General features: G+C 43.3%; 1 protein-coding gene across 1 annotated transcript in view; it reads left to right on the plus strand.

Moving 5' to 3' along the window:
• myo15ab (myosin XVAb) overlaps positions 1-17340 on the plus strand; it is a 54507-nt gene that overhangs the window by 35652 nt on the left and 1515 nt on the right. Inside the window, exons 39-61 of the mRNA XM_072657979.1 lie at positions 178-293; positions 974-1033; positions 2388-2463; positions 2619-2734; positions 3290-3408; positions 3847-3988; positions 4186-4297; positions 4703-4777; positions 6413-6618; positions 7094-7212; positions 7309-7378; positions 8483-8555; positions 9656-9729; positions 9920-10002; positions 10109-10242; positions 10397-10491; positions 10605-10682; positions 11954-12050; positions 12756-12916; positions 13660-13793; positions 14153-14286; positions 15961-16094; positions 16221-16361. Coding sequence (XP_072514080.1) covers positions 178-293; positions 974-1033; positions 2388-2463; positions 2619-2734; positions 3290-3408; positions 3847-3988; positions 4186-4297; positions 4703-4777; positions 6413-6618; positions 7094-7212; positions 7309-7378; positions 8483-8555; positions 9656-9729; positions 9920-10002; positions 10109-10242; positions 10397-10491; positions 10605-10682; positions 11954-12050; positions 12756-12916; positions 13660-13793; positions 14153-14286; positions 15961-16094; positions 16221-16361 — 2549 coding nt within the window. The remainder of the gene's footprint in view (positions 1-177; positions 294-973; positions 1034-2387; positions 2464-2618; positions 2735-3289; positions 3409-3846; positions 3989-4185; positions 4298-4702; positions 4778-6412; positions 6619-7093; positions 7213-7308; positions 7379-8482; positions 8556-9655; positions 9730-9919; positions 10003-10108; positions 10243-10396; positions 10492-10604; positions 10683-11953; positions 12051-12755; positions 12917-13659; positions 13794-14152; positions 14287-15960; positions 16095-16220; positions 16362-17340) is intronic.

Below are 17340 nucleotides of genomic sequence, written 5' to 3' on the forward strand. Positions count from 1 at the left end.
CAATCTAAGGGTGGGTAGGACAGAACTCCACATTCTCTCCACCATCACAGACAATATAGATTCCCATGCTGACCAACATGGACGTCTGCTGGCCGGTTGATGCACAATTTATCTAGATATCCCATTTATTACTGAATTTGTGTGTGTGTGTGTGTGTGTGTGTGTGTGTGTTTTCAGTGTCCAGAGATCTCCCAGTGGAATCAGAAACCATCCAAACACAGCTCCACCGTAGCAGCACTGAAGAACACTACACATACACCAACGTGCCTTGGAAGATCTACCTCAGGAAAGAGGTGTGTGTTTATACTGAAGTTAAGCATCTTCTGTTTTTGCATTTCCTGTATTTGATGTGTGTTTTTATTGATAGGAGAATAATTCAATGTAATATTATAAGTAATAGTATAAGTAATATAATTGAGGTCATTATGAGAGGGTCACTGGTTTGAATCCTGGTCATGCTGCTAGCCATTGGCAGCCAAGGCCCCAAAAGAGCCCGATGAAGGCCCCCCCCCCACCACCACCACATCGCTTTGCTGCGGTGCTGACCATCACTGGCATCCTTCCAGGAGCATTGGTTGCTGGCCCGGTGATGTTACATTGGCTGTTTGACAAATTAGCGACTTGATTGAAGGGGGCTTGTGTTGGCCAATCCTCACTGGTGGTGGCGGGGGGTTATTATGTAATATCTCAAATCTAATCTAAAAAATATGTAGTTCACATAATTATCATTAGGTTGGCATCTTGCTTAAGTTGCAGGTTTGTTGTTTTTTTATATGTTCTTTGTATTAAAATAAATATCAGTTAAAAACATACAATAGAAAAAATAAAAATATACATGAAACAAGTAGATGTATCCCATAAAAATGAGAATCCCTTTGATGGTCTCTCAAGCAGGTTTTTGAAGGAAAAACTACAGAATACTGTTTTGTATGTTTTGGGCCGTTTTGGTCTTACAGCACATTGCTCTTATTAGGTGTTCTACCCCAAAGACAGCTGGAACCACCCTCTTGTGCTGGACATCATATTCAAGCAGGTAAGAGAGCAATACTGGCCTACAGTTAGGACAGAGTTACACAGATGTTTTGTAGGCTTTTTTATTGCTTGTCTTCATAGGGACACTAATTTGAATGTGTCCCGATCCAATCTAGTGGACTGGGCCTGATCCAGGCTTAGTTTAATAGACTGAGTGTCAGTGATTTTAAGCTTTTCAGTTCCGATCCTTTGTTTTTACCGCTGTTCTAACAGAGCATCCTCTGGCATCCTCTCGGTGTTATTAACAGACATTAATCTCAGCCCGCCTCAGTGAGGAGCTCCTCAGAAGGGGACAGAACAGTTCAGACTCTGAAGTATGAAACTGTTTTAGAGCGGAACAAGAAAATGTCATTCTAGAGATTTGATGGTTACCTCCAGGAGAACCACACACCTTTCTTTGGTTCTAAAACCAGCACTGAACAGCTCGTTCTGAACATCGAGGAGGCTAGCGCTAATGCTGATACACACATCCTTTAGAAAGACAAATCGTAGAGCATTCGCCACACTACAAAAGAGTAGTTTGACATCAGCATTAAGGCACTCGGATCAGATCGGTTTTTGATATACTCAATATTAAAGTCTTAAGATTGGATCAGTTTTGGATGATACAGAGGATTAAGGTACTGGAATCGGATTGGATCGATATCTGCCAATATTCTGCATTAAGATACCCCAAATAGATTGGATCAGTGTTAGCCAGTATTCAGCATTAAGGTACTGGAATCGGATTGCATGAATATTGGCCAATACTCAGAATTAAGGTACTCAAATCAGATTGGATTGTTACCAGCCAATGCTCAGCATTAAGCTACTCAAATCGGATTGAATCGTTATCAGCCAATACTCAGAGTTAAGGTACTCAGAACGGATTGGATCGCCAGTATTTTGCAGTAAGGTACTTAAATTGGATTGGATTGGTATCAGCCAATACTCAGAGTTAAGGTACTCAGAATGGATTGGATCGCCAGTATTTTGCAGTAAGGTACTTCAATCAGATTGAATTGGTATTGGCCAATACTCAGAGTTAAGGTATTTAGATTGGATTGGGATCAGCCAATACTCAGAGTTAAGGTACTCGGATTGAATTGGTATCGGCCAATACTCAGAATTAAGGTACTTGAATCGGATTGAATTGGTATTGGCCAATACTCAGAGTTAAGGTACTCAAATTGGATTGGATCGATATCGGCCGATACTCAGCACTAAGGTACTTGGATCAGTGTCTGACAATACTCCGCATTAAGGTACTTGTGATTGGATCGGGACACCCCTTTGAGCTGAGCCATTTTTCCAGTGAACCAGTCTTGCTGTATTGACTGAAGACGTGCCTGTGTTCCACATCACTGCTCCCTCAGATTGTTACGGACACGTTTTCCGAGGCCTGCGTTCGCATCACCAAAGAAGAGCGTCTGAAGATGAAGGCTCTGTTCAGTAAGTGGACTTCAGGACCCAAGATGCTTTACTGTTCTACTGTTCTACCATAGAGTTGACTCCTTTGAGAAGAGCACTGCCGGTCCTGGCCCCAGGCCTGCTTATCTAACCTGTAGGCCACAGATTCAGTGTGTGTGTGTGTGTGTGTTTTACAGCTCAACACAAAATAGATCAGAATGCAGATGTTCAGGACGAGAGCGTGAAGAAAGCCGTGGTCTCGGCTGCTCGGGAATCATGGGAGATTTATTTCTCTCGCCTTTTCCCGGCTTCGGTGAGCACTTTGTGTGTATATGTACAGCCGTTAAACAACTTCTACAGGGCGCCTCTTCAACACCTGCAGACCTCCTCCCTCCCCTTTCACATCCCTACCCAACTGGCCATTGGGAAGTACTGGAATTTTCCTGGTAAGAGCTTTTCCACCACGTCTCATCAGCACCACGAATTTTTAAGGACAGCTGGCCACGGATTCCTCTTTCCATGCATGTTTTGGGGATGAGTGCAAGATAGCCCATTTAATGCCAGTGCCAGCCCTCACTTGACCGGCTTACCAGGACAATTCCAGAATGGCCAGTTGGGTGGGGATGCGGAGGGGGTAGGCTAATCATGGCATACAATAAAAGTGTCATATAGATATATAATGATTATATTTTTAGGGCAGCTGCTTATAGGGAGCCATATGAGCTAGAACCGCCATTGCGTTGTATCTAGTAGTCTGAAGAGTGTTTGACCTTCATGTAATAATCTTTATTAATTATCATATATAGTTATTCCATTAGATCTAGACAGATTTAATATGTGTGTGTGTGTGTGTGTGTGTGCACTTCAGGGCAGCGTGGGCACTGGAGTTCAGGTTCTGGCGGTGTCTCACTCTGGCATCAAACTGCTGAAAACAGTAAAAAGCAGCACCGCAGCTCCAGATTACTTCAGAGTGCTGCGACCCTACAGGTACGTCATCTCACAGCATGTATCTGTCCCTAAATTCTAGTCTAGAGTCTAGGACAGTCCAGAGCTGGAGAACACAGGGTCTCTCGTTAGGGCATCTGGAATCCTAGATTTATTATTGAGTTATTAGTCCTGATAGGGGTCCCACAGGGTTCGATTTTAGGGTTGGTGAAACTGCTGCTGATTGTGTCAGTCAGAGGGTGAGGAGCTGAAGTGTGGGCCTGCCTACAGGGTTTAAGGGGTAAAGTGCATCTGTGTAGTTTAGAATTCAACCTCTTGGACCTCTTTAACTTACACAGTTCTGAAAATCGACATGAATATTGGATTGAACTAAAAACAATTGGGTATTGATACGCCAATAGATAACATATTATAATGTTTACTACTCTCTCTCTCTCTCCCTCTCTCTCGATATATATTATATATATATTTATCTCACAGCTACACCGACATCCTCTTCGTGACCATCCCATCTCCAAACATGCTGGAGTTCAACCTGATGAGTGAGAAGCTGATCCTCTTCTCAGCTAAAGCTCCACAGATCAAACACATGGTCGACCTCTTCATCTCCCAGCTCAAGAAGGTCAGCTGCCACCAACCTCTCCCTCTTTTCCATTGATTTTAATCCACCCAGCCTAAACTAGACTATAGTGTCTTCTGCTGTTGTTCATTTGGGGATCATTAGGACCAGAGCTCAGTTACACAAATGGCTGTAAAAGCTGTAAACAGGCTCTATGACCAGGACACTGTGATTCATTCGAATGATCCCCTGCTTTACAGGACTCTGAGTACGCAGTAGCTGAAAGGAATTACATCACAGAGGACCGAGCTCTACTCAGCTTCCATAAAGGAGACATCCTTCGCTTACAGGCGATGGACGGACTAGAAGAGGGTAGGACACTGTCGGCCTCTCTTTCATGTTTTATGTCCTAATGCAGTGCTCTGAACCCTCTATACACTCACCAAACACTCATACACCTCCCACCCTCAATTCCACATCAACCATCAGAATGTGAAAAGAAATTCAAAGGTTGGTGTGAAGGGCTGGCTTGAGCATCTGTAGCCCTGAGGATCTCTAGGGTTCACTCAGAATGGTGGAATATTGGTGGCCCAGAATCTTAAAGGTGTATTTCCAACATCTTGGGAAATCCATGCCATTAAGTGTTGAGGCTTTTTTGAGAGGAAAGGGAGCCATACCCGGTATTGGCCCGAAGAACACGTCAGTCATGCATTTCTGATGTAGAGAAACGTGCTTGATCACGATATCGTTAACCTTTTACGTACGTCTTTACTTCAGGTCAGTTGTATGGATGCGTGGTTAAGAAGAAGGTCATCTACCTGGAAGAAGTGAAGAGAGACACGGCGGACTTTGGTAAGCCAAGCCATGCGACTTCCAGTCGGCTCAGTCTGGGACGTTTCCACGGGACACGTCTTGACCTGAGGTCTAGCTGACGGTCAAGAGGTTCTGTGCACTCTAAAACCCCAGTTAAGAATTTGAAGGGCCTTAAATTCTAAATTTTGTTTGTTGAAATTGGCTTAGAACGAGGAGGCAGGAATGGCCAGGCTAATCCGCTGTAGGCCGAACATGTGGGCATTTGTCAAACACATGCTTTGATGGGGACATCCTGCTGAAGTGCTGAAGGTCCTTTCAGAAGGTTGAGAGATCAGAGGAATGTGTTCCTCAGGTCTGTCTGGTCAGCAGTGACCAAGGTACTGAAACTTAAGTGTGGGTCAGCAGAGGGTGGCAGAGGACCAGCACTGTCCAGGGCAGTGCCTCGTTTCTTCCGAAAGCAAGGGTGTTAAAAAGAGCTGATCTTGCTTTTGTTGGGGTCTGGGTGAAAGTCTTGGTCTTGACTCGGACTCGACTACTAAAAAGTCCTGATCTTGACTCAAACTTGACTACTAAAAGTTCTGATCTTGACTCGGACTCGACTACTAAAAGTCCTGATCTTGACTCAAACTTGACTACTAAAAGTCCTGATCTTGACTCAAACTTGACTACTAAAAGTTCTGATCTTGACTCAGACTCTACTACTAAAAGTCTTGATCTTGACTCGGACTCTACTACTAAAAGTCTTGATCTTGACTCAGACTCTACTACTAAAAGTCTTGATCTTGACTCGGACTCGACTACTAAAAGTCCTGATCTTGACTCAAACTCAACTACTAAAAGTCTTGATCTTGACTCGGACTCTACTACTAAAAGTCCTGATCTTGACTCAAACTCAACTACTAAAAGTCTTGATCTTGAATCGGACTCAACTACTAAAAGTTCTGATCTTGAATCGGATTTGACTACTAAAAGTTCTGATCTTGACTCGGACTCTACTACTAAAAGTCCTGATCTTGACTCAAACTCAACTACTAAAAGTCTTGATCTTGAATCGGACTCAACTACTAAAAGTTCTGATCTTGAATCGGATTTGACTACTAAAAGTCCTGATCTTGACTCAAACTCAACTACTAAAAGTTCTGATCTTGAATCGGACTCTACTACTAAAAGTCCTGATCTTGAATCGGACTCAACTACCAAAAGTTCTGATCTTGACTCGGACTTGACTACTAAAAGTTCTGATCTTGACTCGGACTTGACTACTAAAAGTTCTGATCTTGACTCGGACTCGACTACTAAAAGTTCTGATCTTGCCTCGGACTTGACTACTAAAAGTTCTGATCTTGCCTCTGACTTGACTACTAAAAGTCTTGATCTTGACTCGGACTCGACTACTAAAAGTCCTGATCTTGACTTGGACTCAACTACTAAAAGTCCTGGTCTTGACTTGATGTGTCCTGGTACTGGTCTTGAGCAATGTAATAAAGGCATTGCATAGTGTTATTACTATTCACATGTTATTACTGTTAATAACATTATTTACCTCATTTATCAGAAACTTTTATAGGTCATTTATAGAACCATTCTGTAGGCCTTATAAACCACACATAAACCCAGATACATACATACAGACGTTATAACGGTATTATGTTGGTCTACTACTTCTTGTTCCAGGCTGGAGGTTTGGAGCAGTGATGGGTCGCAGCGGCGCGTTTCCGGCCGATTGCATTGTCCCTGTTGCAGCTCCGGACTTTCTGAGTTTGCCCGTGGAGAGGAAAGGTGAACCGAGAAACAGACAGAGCCAAGTGGTGGCATCAGGAGCTGTCGCGCTCGCTGTAGCATCCAGCGCTGCTGCACACGAACTGGACCCAACACTGGAGGTCTGAGTGTAACTCTAATGTGTATATATAACCCAACATTTACCACCAAAATACCAGCAGAAGTATAAATATGTTGAGCTGGTGAGAGCCCTAACCCATTACATACACATAACGATCTGCAGTTGAGTAAACATCCACAGTGCAGGCTAGAAAAAGTAAGTGAACATCTGTGCTAATGACTTCTCCTAGAGCTATGTGGGAAAAGGCTCACTGCTGACCACCTGGATGTTGCACAGCCTTTTTTATTTACTGTAAAAGTAATTACACATAGTAATGTATTTATTTATTTAAGTGGTTACATGCACACTTTAGCTGTTGTAGATAAAAGTCTCTTTGAAATAATTCCATTCTGTACTATATACATGACATGATTAAGGACAGTGTGAGATGATGTTAGAATGTACTGCTCTGTTAAATGCTCATAGTCACCACTGTAGGATATACCTTCACTCACACTGTACATGTCTTCCTACAGTTGGATGAGTTTGGCGATTTCGGTAACCCTGAAGTGGAGGGAAGCGTCCTCCTGGACAGTCAATACAACATGGTGGAGTTTGCCAAGAAATACTTCAGACAGTCTAACGGGAGCAAAAGGTTTGGACATAAACACAGGCACATTTACGACCTGGGTCAAAACGCTGAACAGATAATCTCGCAGTAACACAGTCTCCCCGCATTTCCTTCCTCCAGTGATTCATTCAGAGACAAATCGAAGAAAGGCAAAGGCAGAGATCCAGCAGAAATGGTCAAATTCAGCAAGGTAACACATAAACAGACCTTAAACTGCGACACTTATTCAAGTAGATCAAGTATTTTAAAGTATGGTGAAATTCCTCAACCTCAAACTTTCAGCTGTTAACAAAATATCTCAGCTAATATAACAAGTGCTTTCGCCAAAATTCACAACGACTACAGTCTCAGAACCATTCAGCCCCTTCAGGACGAAGTAGATCTTCTGCTGTTAACGTTATGCACAGCCAGACACCGTTCCAGGCAGCGTTCCTGAGGAATCTCAGCCCGTTCTCATGGGTAGCAACCTCCAGTTCACTGATATTCTTGGAACCACCTTCTTTAAATCCCACCAAAGACTTTCTGTGGGGTTCAAGTCTCAGGCGACTGTAACAGCCACTCCAGAATCCTCCAGGACTTCTTCTGAAACCAAGCCTTGGAGGTCATATTTTCCTGATATGCTGGAAATTCAGTGCTCTCTGGGTTCGTGGCTGGCACGTTTTATTTGCATAAAATTGAAGCCAGCTCAACTTTTCTCTCTGCACCTCCAGTCAAGTTCGCACTGCCTGCTATCCCACAATCCCTTGCACATATTTTTTTCGCGCTACTACCCATTGAACATGAATGGAGGCAAGATTTCAGATGGCGGACGGTGGACGCGTACCGTAATCGCCGTAAATGTCACAGCCAACAACCCCTGAGCCAGTCCAGGAATTTGATGGGTTGTATCTCAAGCACACCTGCTGCAACTAATGAAGCCACCTGATTTGCCACCTGATTTGCAAATGTGGGCTCTAATGTTCTTATTAAGGGGGTTAAATACTAGAGACGGCATTCATCATTAAAAGTGGTGTTTTGTGTTGAATATGGAGAAAGCGCTCGTTCTGTTAGCTGTGTTGAGATATGTAAATTGGTCTGGTTTGATTGGCTTATTACAAACAGCTAAAGCTTTGTACATTTTGTACATTTTTCTAATAAACCTAATTTCCCATAGCAGCTAGTTCACACACACTGTATTATGTAAGGCCACCTATATAATCCTAGTCGAGTCAAAATGCAAGAAATAACAAGAGGCCCTCAATGAATGCATAAGCAGTCCTTCAGTGTGTATGACTTGTGGCTTATCTTTCTACAGACCCCTATCCAGGAGTCCCTGATCGAATTCAATGACCCCAACATGAACAGAGTCGCTTCTGAAATCTTCCTGGGTGAGCCGAGATCAGCTTTACTAGCTTTACTAGCTTTTGTGTGTTATATAAATCTTCAGAATTTAACACTGAGTATCATAAGATGAATATGAGACAATAGATCTGATGAAAAAGTATAAGATCAGACAGTCCTGAAGTGAATAACACTAAATCATGCTGCACATCCCTTGCTTACAATAACCTACTGGCATCACCAAGCTGCATCATTCTTCTTCAGCGACGCTTTCCCAGGCTTGTACCACAGCTTCACTCAGCTGTTCTTCAGAGTTGAGGTCTGATAATTGACTTGGCCAGTCTAAAACATTTTGATCAGATCGAGTCCTTTGTTGTATTTTGGGTAGTTAGGTTTCTGCAGACGTCTGAAGTCATTCTGCTGTCATCATCATTTTTTTACCCAATTGTCGATAGCCAATTACCCCACCCACTCGTTGGTACTCTCCTCCTATCCACCAACACATGCGCAACCAACCACAGCCCCTTTTTTCAAACTGCAGCCAATGCAAAGCCACCAGGCAACCAACACGCTCTGAGGAACGCACCAGGTACCCAGATCTGATGCATTGACCAGCAGACGCCCGGAAAAAGCTAGGCCAATTGTGCTCTCTCAGGCTCCGGCTGCTGATGCCATGACACTACCTCCACCATGCTTGGCAGATGAGCTTGTTTGTTTTACATCACGAGTAGATCCTTTCTTTCTTCATTCTTTAGCCCTTCCATCACTACGGTAGAGGTTCATCTTGGTCTTAGCAGTTCATAAAACCGGGTCGGCACTGGCGCAGAACGCTATGCCACAGCCTTAGTAACCATTTGGCTCTGCAGTGGAAACGAGGCCTTAGATCCGGTAACGGGTCAAACAGTTTATCTAATGGGCGCATCTAGGCAACAGGAATCACCTGCCAGTCTCAAAAGGTTCCATGTTCTAAGTTGTTTAACACGTCCAGATGTAAATATCAGGAAAGCTGAAGTTCTGGTCTGATATTCATCGTTTGATCTTCAGAGTGAAGAATGAGCCACTCCAAGCGTTCCCTCCACTTTCAGAGGAGAGTGTGAATCTGGTGTGTTTGTGGTCTGTTCCATTTTGATGTGTTTTATCTGCTCAGCCATAATGAAGTTTATGGGAGACCATCCCCTCCGAGGCCAGTCGGAACACTTTGTGGTCTGCACCTTCCTGAAGGTAAAGATTGATGAAGAAATGAATGGATGGATGGATGAATTGGTAAAAGTTTGTGGACACCTACTTTTGAGCATATTAATGGATGGCTGGCTGGCTGGATGGATAGGCATGACCGATAGAGATCCACTTCAACTCTAAATAAATGCTGATGTCAGGGCCTGTTCAGTCTGTACTGTTATACTTCTCACAGTTGATTGGGGAGTACGGGCTGATGAAGGATGAAGCGTACTGCCAAGTTCTGAAACAGATCACGACCAACACCAGCTCCAAACCGTAAGTTGCAGCGCCATCTGCAGAAGCCTGAAGTTACTACCACCCTGATTTTTTTCCCCGGGAGCTTATGTTTGTCTATGTCTCTCTCTCTTTCTCTCTTTTTCAGGGATAGCTCTCAGAAAGGATGGCGCCTGCTCTACATTCTCACAGCGTTTTGCCGCTGCTCAGAAGTGCTGAAACCTTTCCTGGTCAAATTCTTACAGGATGCCTGCAAGAGTCCAGGAGCAGCTCTATTCCAGGGTACAGTTTGTGTTGCTGTCAAGAATGAGAGAAAAAATTAATATCCAGAATGCCTCATATTATATAGAGTATTACTCATGGCTTCTATTGAAGTATAAATATTATGTATATAATATTATCAAATGAGATGAACTGAGTGTTGTGTTATTGTCAGGCATTGCGAAAGCCTGTGAGCAGAACCTCAGGAAGACCTTCCGGTTTGGTGGGAGGAGCGTATTCCCCAGCAGCATGGAGCTCAAAGCCATTATGGTCAGAACACTCACACACCCCTGCATAGCATGGTCCATAAACACACTCCCAGTACACTGATTACTTATGTGATGTTTGCTCCTGTGTGTGTGTGTATGTTTGTGTTTCCTCAGGCTGGTCGAAGCTCAAAGAGGCAACTCTTTCTGTTCCCTGGAGGAATTGAGCGGCACCTCAAGATCAAAACCTGCTCTGTAAATCTCTCTTTCACTCTTTCTTTATGCTGGCCAGAAGTTTACATACACCCATCAAGGTCATATTGGGCTTTAAACGATTTCTTTGAACTGTAGAATTTACAGAGTTACAACACACATCTTTAGCTGCTGGAACAGCAGTGTCACTGTCTGCAGTCTACTTGACTAACTTGACTAAAGTTGCTGCTGAACACAAGGACAAAGAAAAAGCCTTCTGGAGGAAAGGTTTGTGATCAGATGAGACAAAGACTTAACCCTAACAATACTACACCAGCTATCAAGCATGGAGGCGGTAGCATCATGCTCTGGGGCTGTTTTGTTTATATATTATATATATAGTGTATGTATAGTGTATATATTATATATAGTGTATATATAGAGTATGTATTATATATAGTGTATGTATAGTGTATATATTATATATAGTGTAGGTTAATGTGTATATATATTTTGAATTTCATATTATATTTCTTACTATTATATATAGTGTGTATAGTGTATAAATTATATATAGTGATGTATAGTGTATGTATAGTGTATATATTATATATAGTGTGTGTAAAGTGTGTATATATATTTTGAATTTCATATTAATTATATTTCTTACTATTATATATAGTGTGTGTATGGTGTAGGTTAATGTGTGTATATATATATTGAATTTCATATTATATTTCATACTATTATATATAGTGTGTATAGTGTATAAATTATATATAGTGATGTATAGTGTATATATAGTGTATATATTATATATATAGTGTGTGTATAGTGTATATATATTTTGAATTTCATATTAATTATATTTTTTACTATTATACATAGTGTGTGTATAGTGTCTATATTATGTATGGTGCGTGTATAGTGTAGGTTAATGTGTATATATTTGTGGTTTCACTTCCCTGGAGGACTGTGCACCTACATTTTTCACTCATCTGTACACCTGAGTTAATGTGATGTGACCATAAACCTGATTCGTCACTCGTTCTGCCACAGAGAAAAGAAATCATTGAAAGCCCAAGACTGCCATGACATTCGTGTCTGTGATAAGAGTATGTAAACCTCTGACCACAGCTGTACATGTATATATAAAGGGGGGTGAATGGAGGCAGCACTAGAGAATTGATCGTATGGCTAACAATAATGAACCCACATCCTATGAATGTAAAGAGGCTTCGTAAAACATTACCTGTGCCATCCTTCTTTTTATGGACAGCTGTGTTTTTATGTCTGTGTGGGTCTGCTAATATTAGCTCTGCTTATGTTTCTAGGTGGCTTTGGACGTCATAGAAGAGCTGTGTTATGAGATGGCTTTACAGAGGATGGAGGCCATGGACGAGTACACGATTTTCATCGTCACGAACAGAGGTACACATAGAGCACATCTGCACCCAGTCTCAGTTAACTCACTTAACCCTGTGGACTAATATGCAGAGTTACAAGGCTGTGAAGACAAGGCGTCGTACCAGTCTCTGCCTCTCGCTGTGTCTAACTGGTGGACACGCAAACCCGACTTCTGCCTCTCGCCGTTCATTCACTTTTATATTCAGACATTCCACTACTTTAGTGAAGCTAGGACCGTGGTAAACCCATTTCAAGCTCCAAAACAATTCATCCACATGAGCAAAGGCATGTTTTTACAGGAAATATGGAAATAATTTCCATTTTTTTAGGTTTAAGGTATAATATCTCTTCACACAGTGCTCTAGCTCACATCTAGGGTCTCATTATGGAAAGTGCTGAGACTGTTCTGAATATTTTGATATAAAGCATGTGGGTACTGTCTGATATGCGAGTGCCTTGGAGGCGAATTTTAGAAGCTAAGCAAAAATCGAGAAAATGGACAGTCCAAGATGTTCAGCAGACATGGGCTCCTCTAAGCAGCTGCCTCACATTCTGAAAACTACAATTATTGACAAAGCAGAAGAAGACCATGAGAACGTTGCAAAGCGTTCCAGGTTGCAGCTTCCTCAGGTTGAGGTCTTGAAGGTTTCACGTTCACATATGGGCCCTTATATAATATAGAAAGTGTTTAGCTGCTGTTCCTGGTAGTTTCTTGTCCTCACGGCGCAGGTCAGAATGTGCGGCCGTTGAATAAGAGGGAGTACATCCTGGACATCGCCACAGAGGCGGAGCAGATTGACAGCAACTACAGCTTCTGGTTCCGACGGGTTATTTGGGCTCAGCCTCTCAAGTTTGACAACGAACTCAGCGTCACAATTCACTACAATCAAGTAAGACCCCTCTCTTACTTTACCACACACCATAATCTTCTTTAGAAGCAGCTTACAGTTCATTATACACTGTTACTCAACACTCACTGGCCACTTTATTAGAAACGCCTACCTTCTACTTCCACTCACTGGCCACTTTATTAGAAACACCACCTTCTACTTCACTCACTGGCCACTTTATTAGAAACGCCTACTTTGTGCTTCCTCTCACTGGCCACTTTATTAGAAGCACCTACTTTCTACTTCCACTCACTGGCCACTTTATTAGAAACACCTACCCTTGTATTTCCACTAACTGGCCACTTTATTAGAAACACCTACCCTTGTACTTCCAATAACTGGCCACTTTATTAGAAACACCTACTTTGTGCTTCCTCTCACTGGCCACTTTATTAGAAACACCTACCCTTGTATTTCCACTAACTGGCCACTTTATTAGAAACACCTACCCTTGTACTTCCAATAACTGGCCACTTTATTAGAAACACCTAACTTCTACTTCCACTCACTGGCCACTTTATTAGAAATGCCTAACTTCTACTTGCAGTCACTGGCCACTTTATTAGACACACCTAACTTCTACTTCCTCTCACTGGCCACTTTATTAGAAACACCTAACTTCTACTTCCTCTCACTGGCCACTTTATTAGAAACACCTAACTTCTACTTTCACTCACTGGCCACTTTATTAGGAACGCCTCTTCCAGCACTGTATTAGCAGGTGTATCTGTGGGTCTTTGCAGGTTCTTCCAGACTATCTGAAGGGTTTGCTCAACCTCCTGCCGCAGGGGAAGGTCAGCGAGCAGCAGTTTAACCAGCTCGCCAAACTTGCAGCTCTGCAGCACAGAACCAAGGACAGTCTCTATGCGCCTACCATGTACGTTCCTAACACCTTCACCCTCAAACTCTTCATGTCTGTGAGCGGTTTAGACACACAGCAGGGTAACAGAGGCAGGGGAGGTCCTGAAGGTCTCATGGTGGCACTGTAAACGTTCTCCAGGACGTCTACTGTCCTGCATGGTACCATGCACTCCCTGCCCCTCAGTCAACTGATCTAGCTCATCAAACAGTGATCCAGGCCTTTAAGCATAGATGGAGGGATGGTTGAAATGGGGAAGGGCAGTGGGTTCCTTGGAGCAAATCAAAATCCTACGTTTACCAAAAACACTGCCTAGCTAACCTCAGGTTTATTTAACTCCACCTCTGAAACCTCTTTCTCTCCCCTTCTCTTCATAGCCATGAGATAGTGGAGTACGTCCCAGCCCAGCTGTTTACCAGACAAGGCCCTCAGCAGTGGATGCACCTGGTCACGCAGCACACTCACGCCGTCCAGAGCCTCAATCCTCACCAGGCCAGAGCGCAGTTCCTCGGTACCTTCTCCACTACACGCACACACAAACTCTGAGCTCTCTTCAATGCTAAAACCTACCTTCTACTTCCTCTCACTGGCCACTTTATTAGAAAAACCTACCTTCTACTTCCTCTCACTGGACACTTTATTAGAAACACCTACCTTCTACTTCCTCTCACTGGCCACTTTATTAGAAACACCTACCTTCTACTTCCTCTCACTGGCCACTTTATTAGAAACACCTACCTTCTACTTCCTCTCACTGGCCACTTTATTAGAAACACCTACTTTCTACTTCCTCTCACTGGCCACTTTATTAGAAACACCTACCTTCTACTTCCTCTCACTGGCCACTTTATTAGAAACACCTACCTTCTACTTCCTCTCACTGGCCACTTTATTAGAAACACCTACCTTCTACTTCCTCTCACTGGCCACTTTATTAGAAACACCTACCATCTACTTCCACTCACTGGCCACTTTATTAGAAACACCTACCTTCTACTTCCACTCACTGGCCACTTTATTAGAAACACCACCTTCTACTTCACTCACTGGCCACTTTATTAGAAACACCTACCTTCTACTTCCTCTCACTGGCCACTTTATTAGAAACACCTACCTTCTACTTCCACTCACAGGCCACTTTATTAGAAACACCTACCTTCTACTTCCTCCCACTGGCCACTTTATTAGAAACACCTACCTTCTACTTCCTCTCACTGGCCACTTTATTAGAAACACCTACCTTCTACTTCCTCTCACTGGCCACTTTATTAGAAACACCTACCATCTACTTCCACTCACTGGCCACTTTATTAGAAACACCTACCTTCTACTTCCACTCACTGGCCACTTTATTAGAAACACCACCTTCTACTTCACTCACTGGCCACTTTATTAGAAACACCTACCTTCTACTTTCACTCACTGGCCACTTTATTAGAAACACCTACCTTCTACTTCCACTCACAGGCCACTTTATTAGAAACACCTACCCTTGTACTTCCACTAACTGGCCACTTTATTTGAAACACCTACCCTTGTACTTCCAATAACTGGCCACTTTATTAGAAACACCTACTTTGTGCTTCCACTCACTGGCCACTTTATTAGAAACACCTACCCTTGTACTTCCACTCACTGGCCACTTTATTAGAAACACCTACCCTTGTACTCCCACACACTGGCCACTTTATTAGAAACACCTACCCTTGTACTCCCACACACTGGCCACTTTATTAGAAACACCTACCCTTGTACTTCTACTCGCTGGCCACTTTATTAGAAACACCTACCCTTGTACTTCTACTCGCTGGCCACTTTATTAGTAACACCCGCCTTCTACTTCCACACCCTTGCCAATTTATTGGAAACACCTACCCTTCTACTTCCACTCAATCCGCCTGGAGGGAAGTGCCGCATACCCAGCTCCACTCGCCGCAGCGAAGCGTTGGGGGGTCAGGGGGGAGTGCCATCTACCCACCCTGGAGAATGCAAGGCCAATTGCGCTCTCTTAGGGCCTCGCAGCACGGCTGGGATTCGAACCAGCGACCCTCTGATTATAGTGACGGTGCCTCAGTCTACTGAAGGAAAACCGAGACCTTTGTAGTTTGTGATTTGCACAAAAAGGCAATAGAAGTGTAGTTACTGTGTGTGTGTGTGTGTGTGTGTGTGTGTGTCTTTGTGCTAGGGCTGGTGTGTGCGTTCCCCATGTTTGGATCCTCCTTCTTCTACATCCAGAGCAGCAGCAACAGCACAGTCCCCACCCCTTGCATCCTGGCGGTCAATCAAAATGGCCTTCACTTCCTGGATAAAGACAGTCATGTACGTGCCTCTACTGCACTCATCCGAAACCAGAGCAAAACCCTGGGCTCATAGAGATAACCAAATATGTAAAAAACACGTATCACTGAGGGAAAATGTGTCCATTGTATTATTCTTCCTCTGTAGGAGGTTTTGGTGAAGTTTCCACTGAAGCTGGTTCAGTCCACACACACACAGCGCCCCAGCGCAGGACTGAGCTACCCTTATGTGGACCTCCTGCTAGGGGAGATGACCAACCCCCGGGTCACACAGTTACAGCTTGAGCAGGTGACCAGCACACACATACCAAAGCCAATTGCACACTACTTTTACCCACAAATGCAGCCCTTATACTGTGTGTGACCAGGATACACTCATCCATACAGTCATGTGAAATTAGGACACTGGTGTTTTATTAAGAAATACGACCATTCATAGATAATTGACTTGATTCATTGATTAATATATATATATATATATATATATAGCTAATAGCTGGTAATTACCCCTTTTCTGACATGTTTGAGGGGGTTCTTGCATGCACCCCACAGCAGGGTAGGACAGAGATCCGTGCATCGACTTCGAGAACTCTCCATTTCTTTCTTTTGAGCCAATCCTTGGAGGATTTACTGGAATGTTTTGGGTCATTATCATGTTACATGGTCCAGCTCCGCCTCGTCTATGATAGAGAGCTAACCAGGCTCTGCTGTAGCAAAGCAGCTCCAAAACCCTGACATTTCCACCTCCATACTTCACAGTTGGTAATCGAACAACTCGGGTATTGAACCCACAACCCTGTCATCAATAGCCCAGAGCTCTAACTGCTCATGCTCGACTTAGAACTTCCAGAAGTCCTGGTCTTTGCCCAGGTGTTCTCTGGCTAGCATTAGCCTCGTCCTGATGTCCTGGGTTCGTCCTGATCCTGACATTTTAGAATGGTTGGAGGCTTCTTTACTCATCTTGTGGGCTGATCTTGGCCTGAACTTGCAACCGATTTAGCGGATTTGAGATCCGATTTGAGATCTTTAAAGACGACGGGCTCCTCCAGAATCCTCTCTAACCATGTTCTGATCATCTAGTTGAACTAAATGACATTGTTGAATAAAGACATTTCCTCATGTGTTTCCTTATATTACCTCCATCCCCCAGTATTGATCAGATGAGGATCATTTGTATAAATATATCAAATATGTTAACAGGGTGTTCAGATTTTTTCACATGACTGTTTTGCTTCATTTCTCCAGTCCAACGGTGAAAGAAACTGCTG

Source organism: Salminus brasiliensis, chromosome 15, assembly GCF_030463535.1.
Source record: "Salminus brasiliensis chromosome 15, fSalBra1.hap2, whole genome shotgun sequence".
NCBI lineage: Eukaryota > Metazoa > Chordata > Actinopteri > Characiformes > Bryconidae > Salminus > Salminus brasiliensis.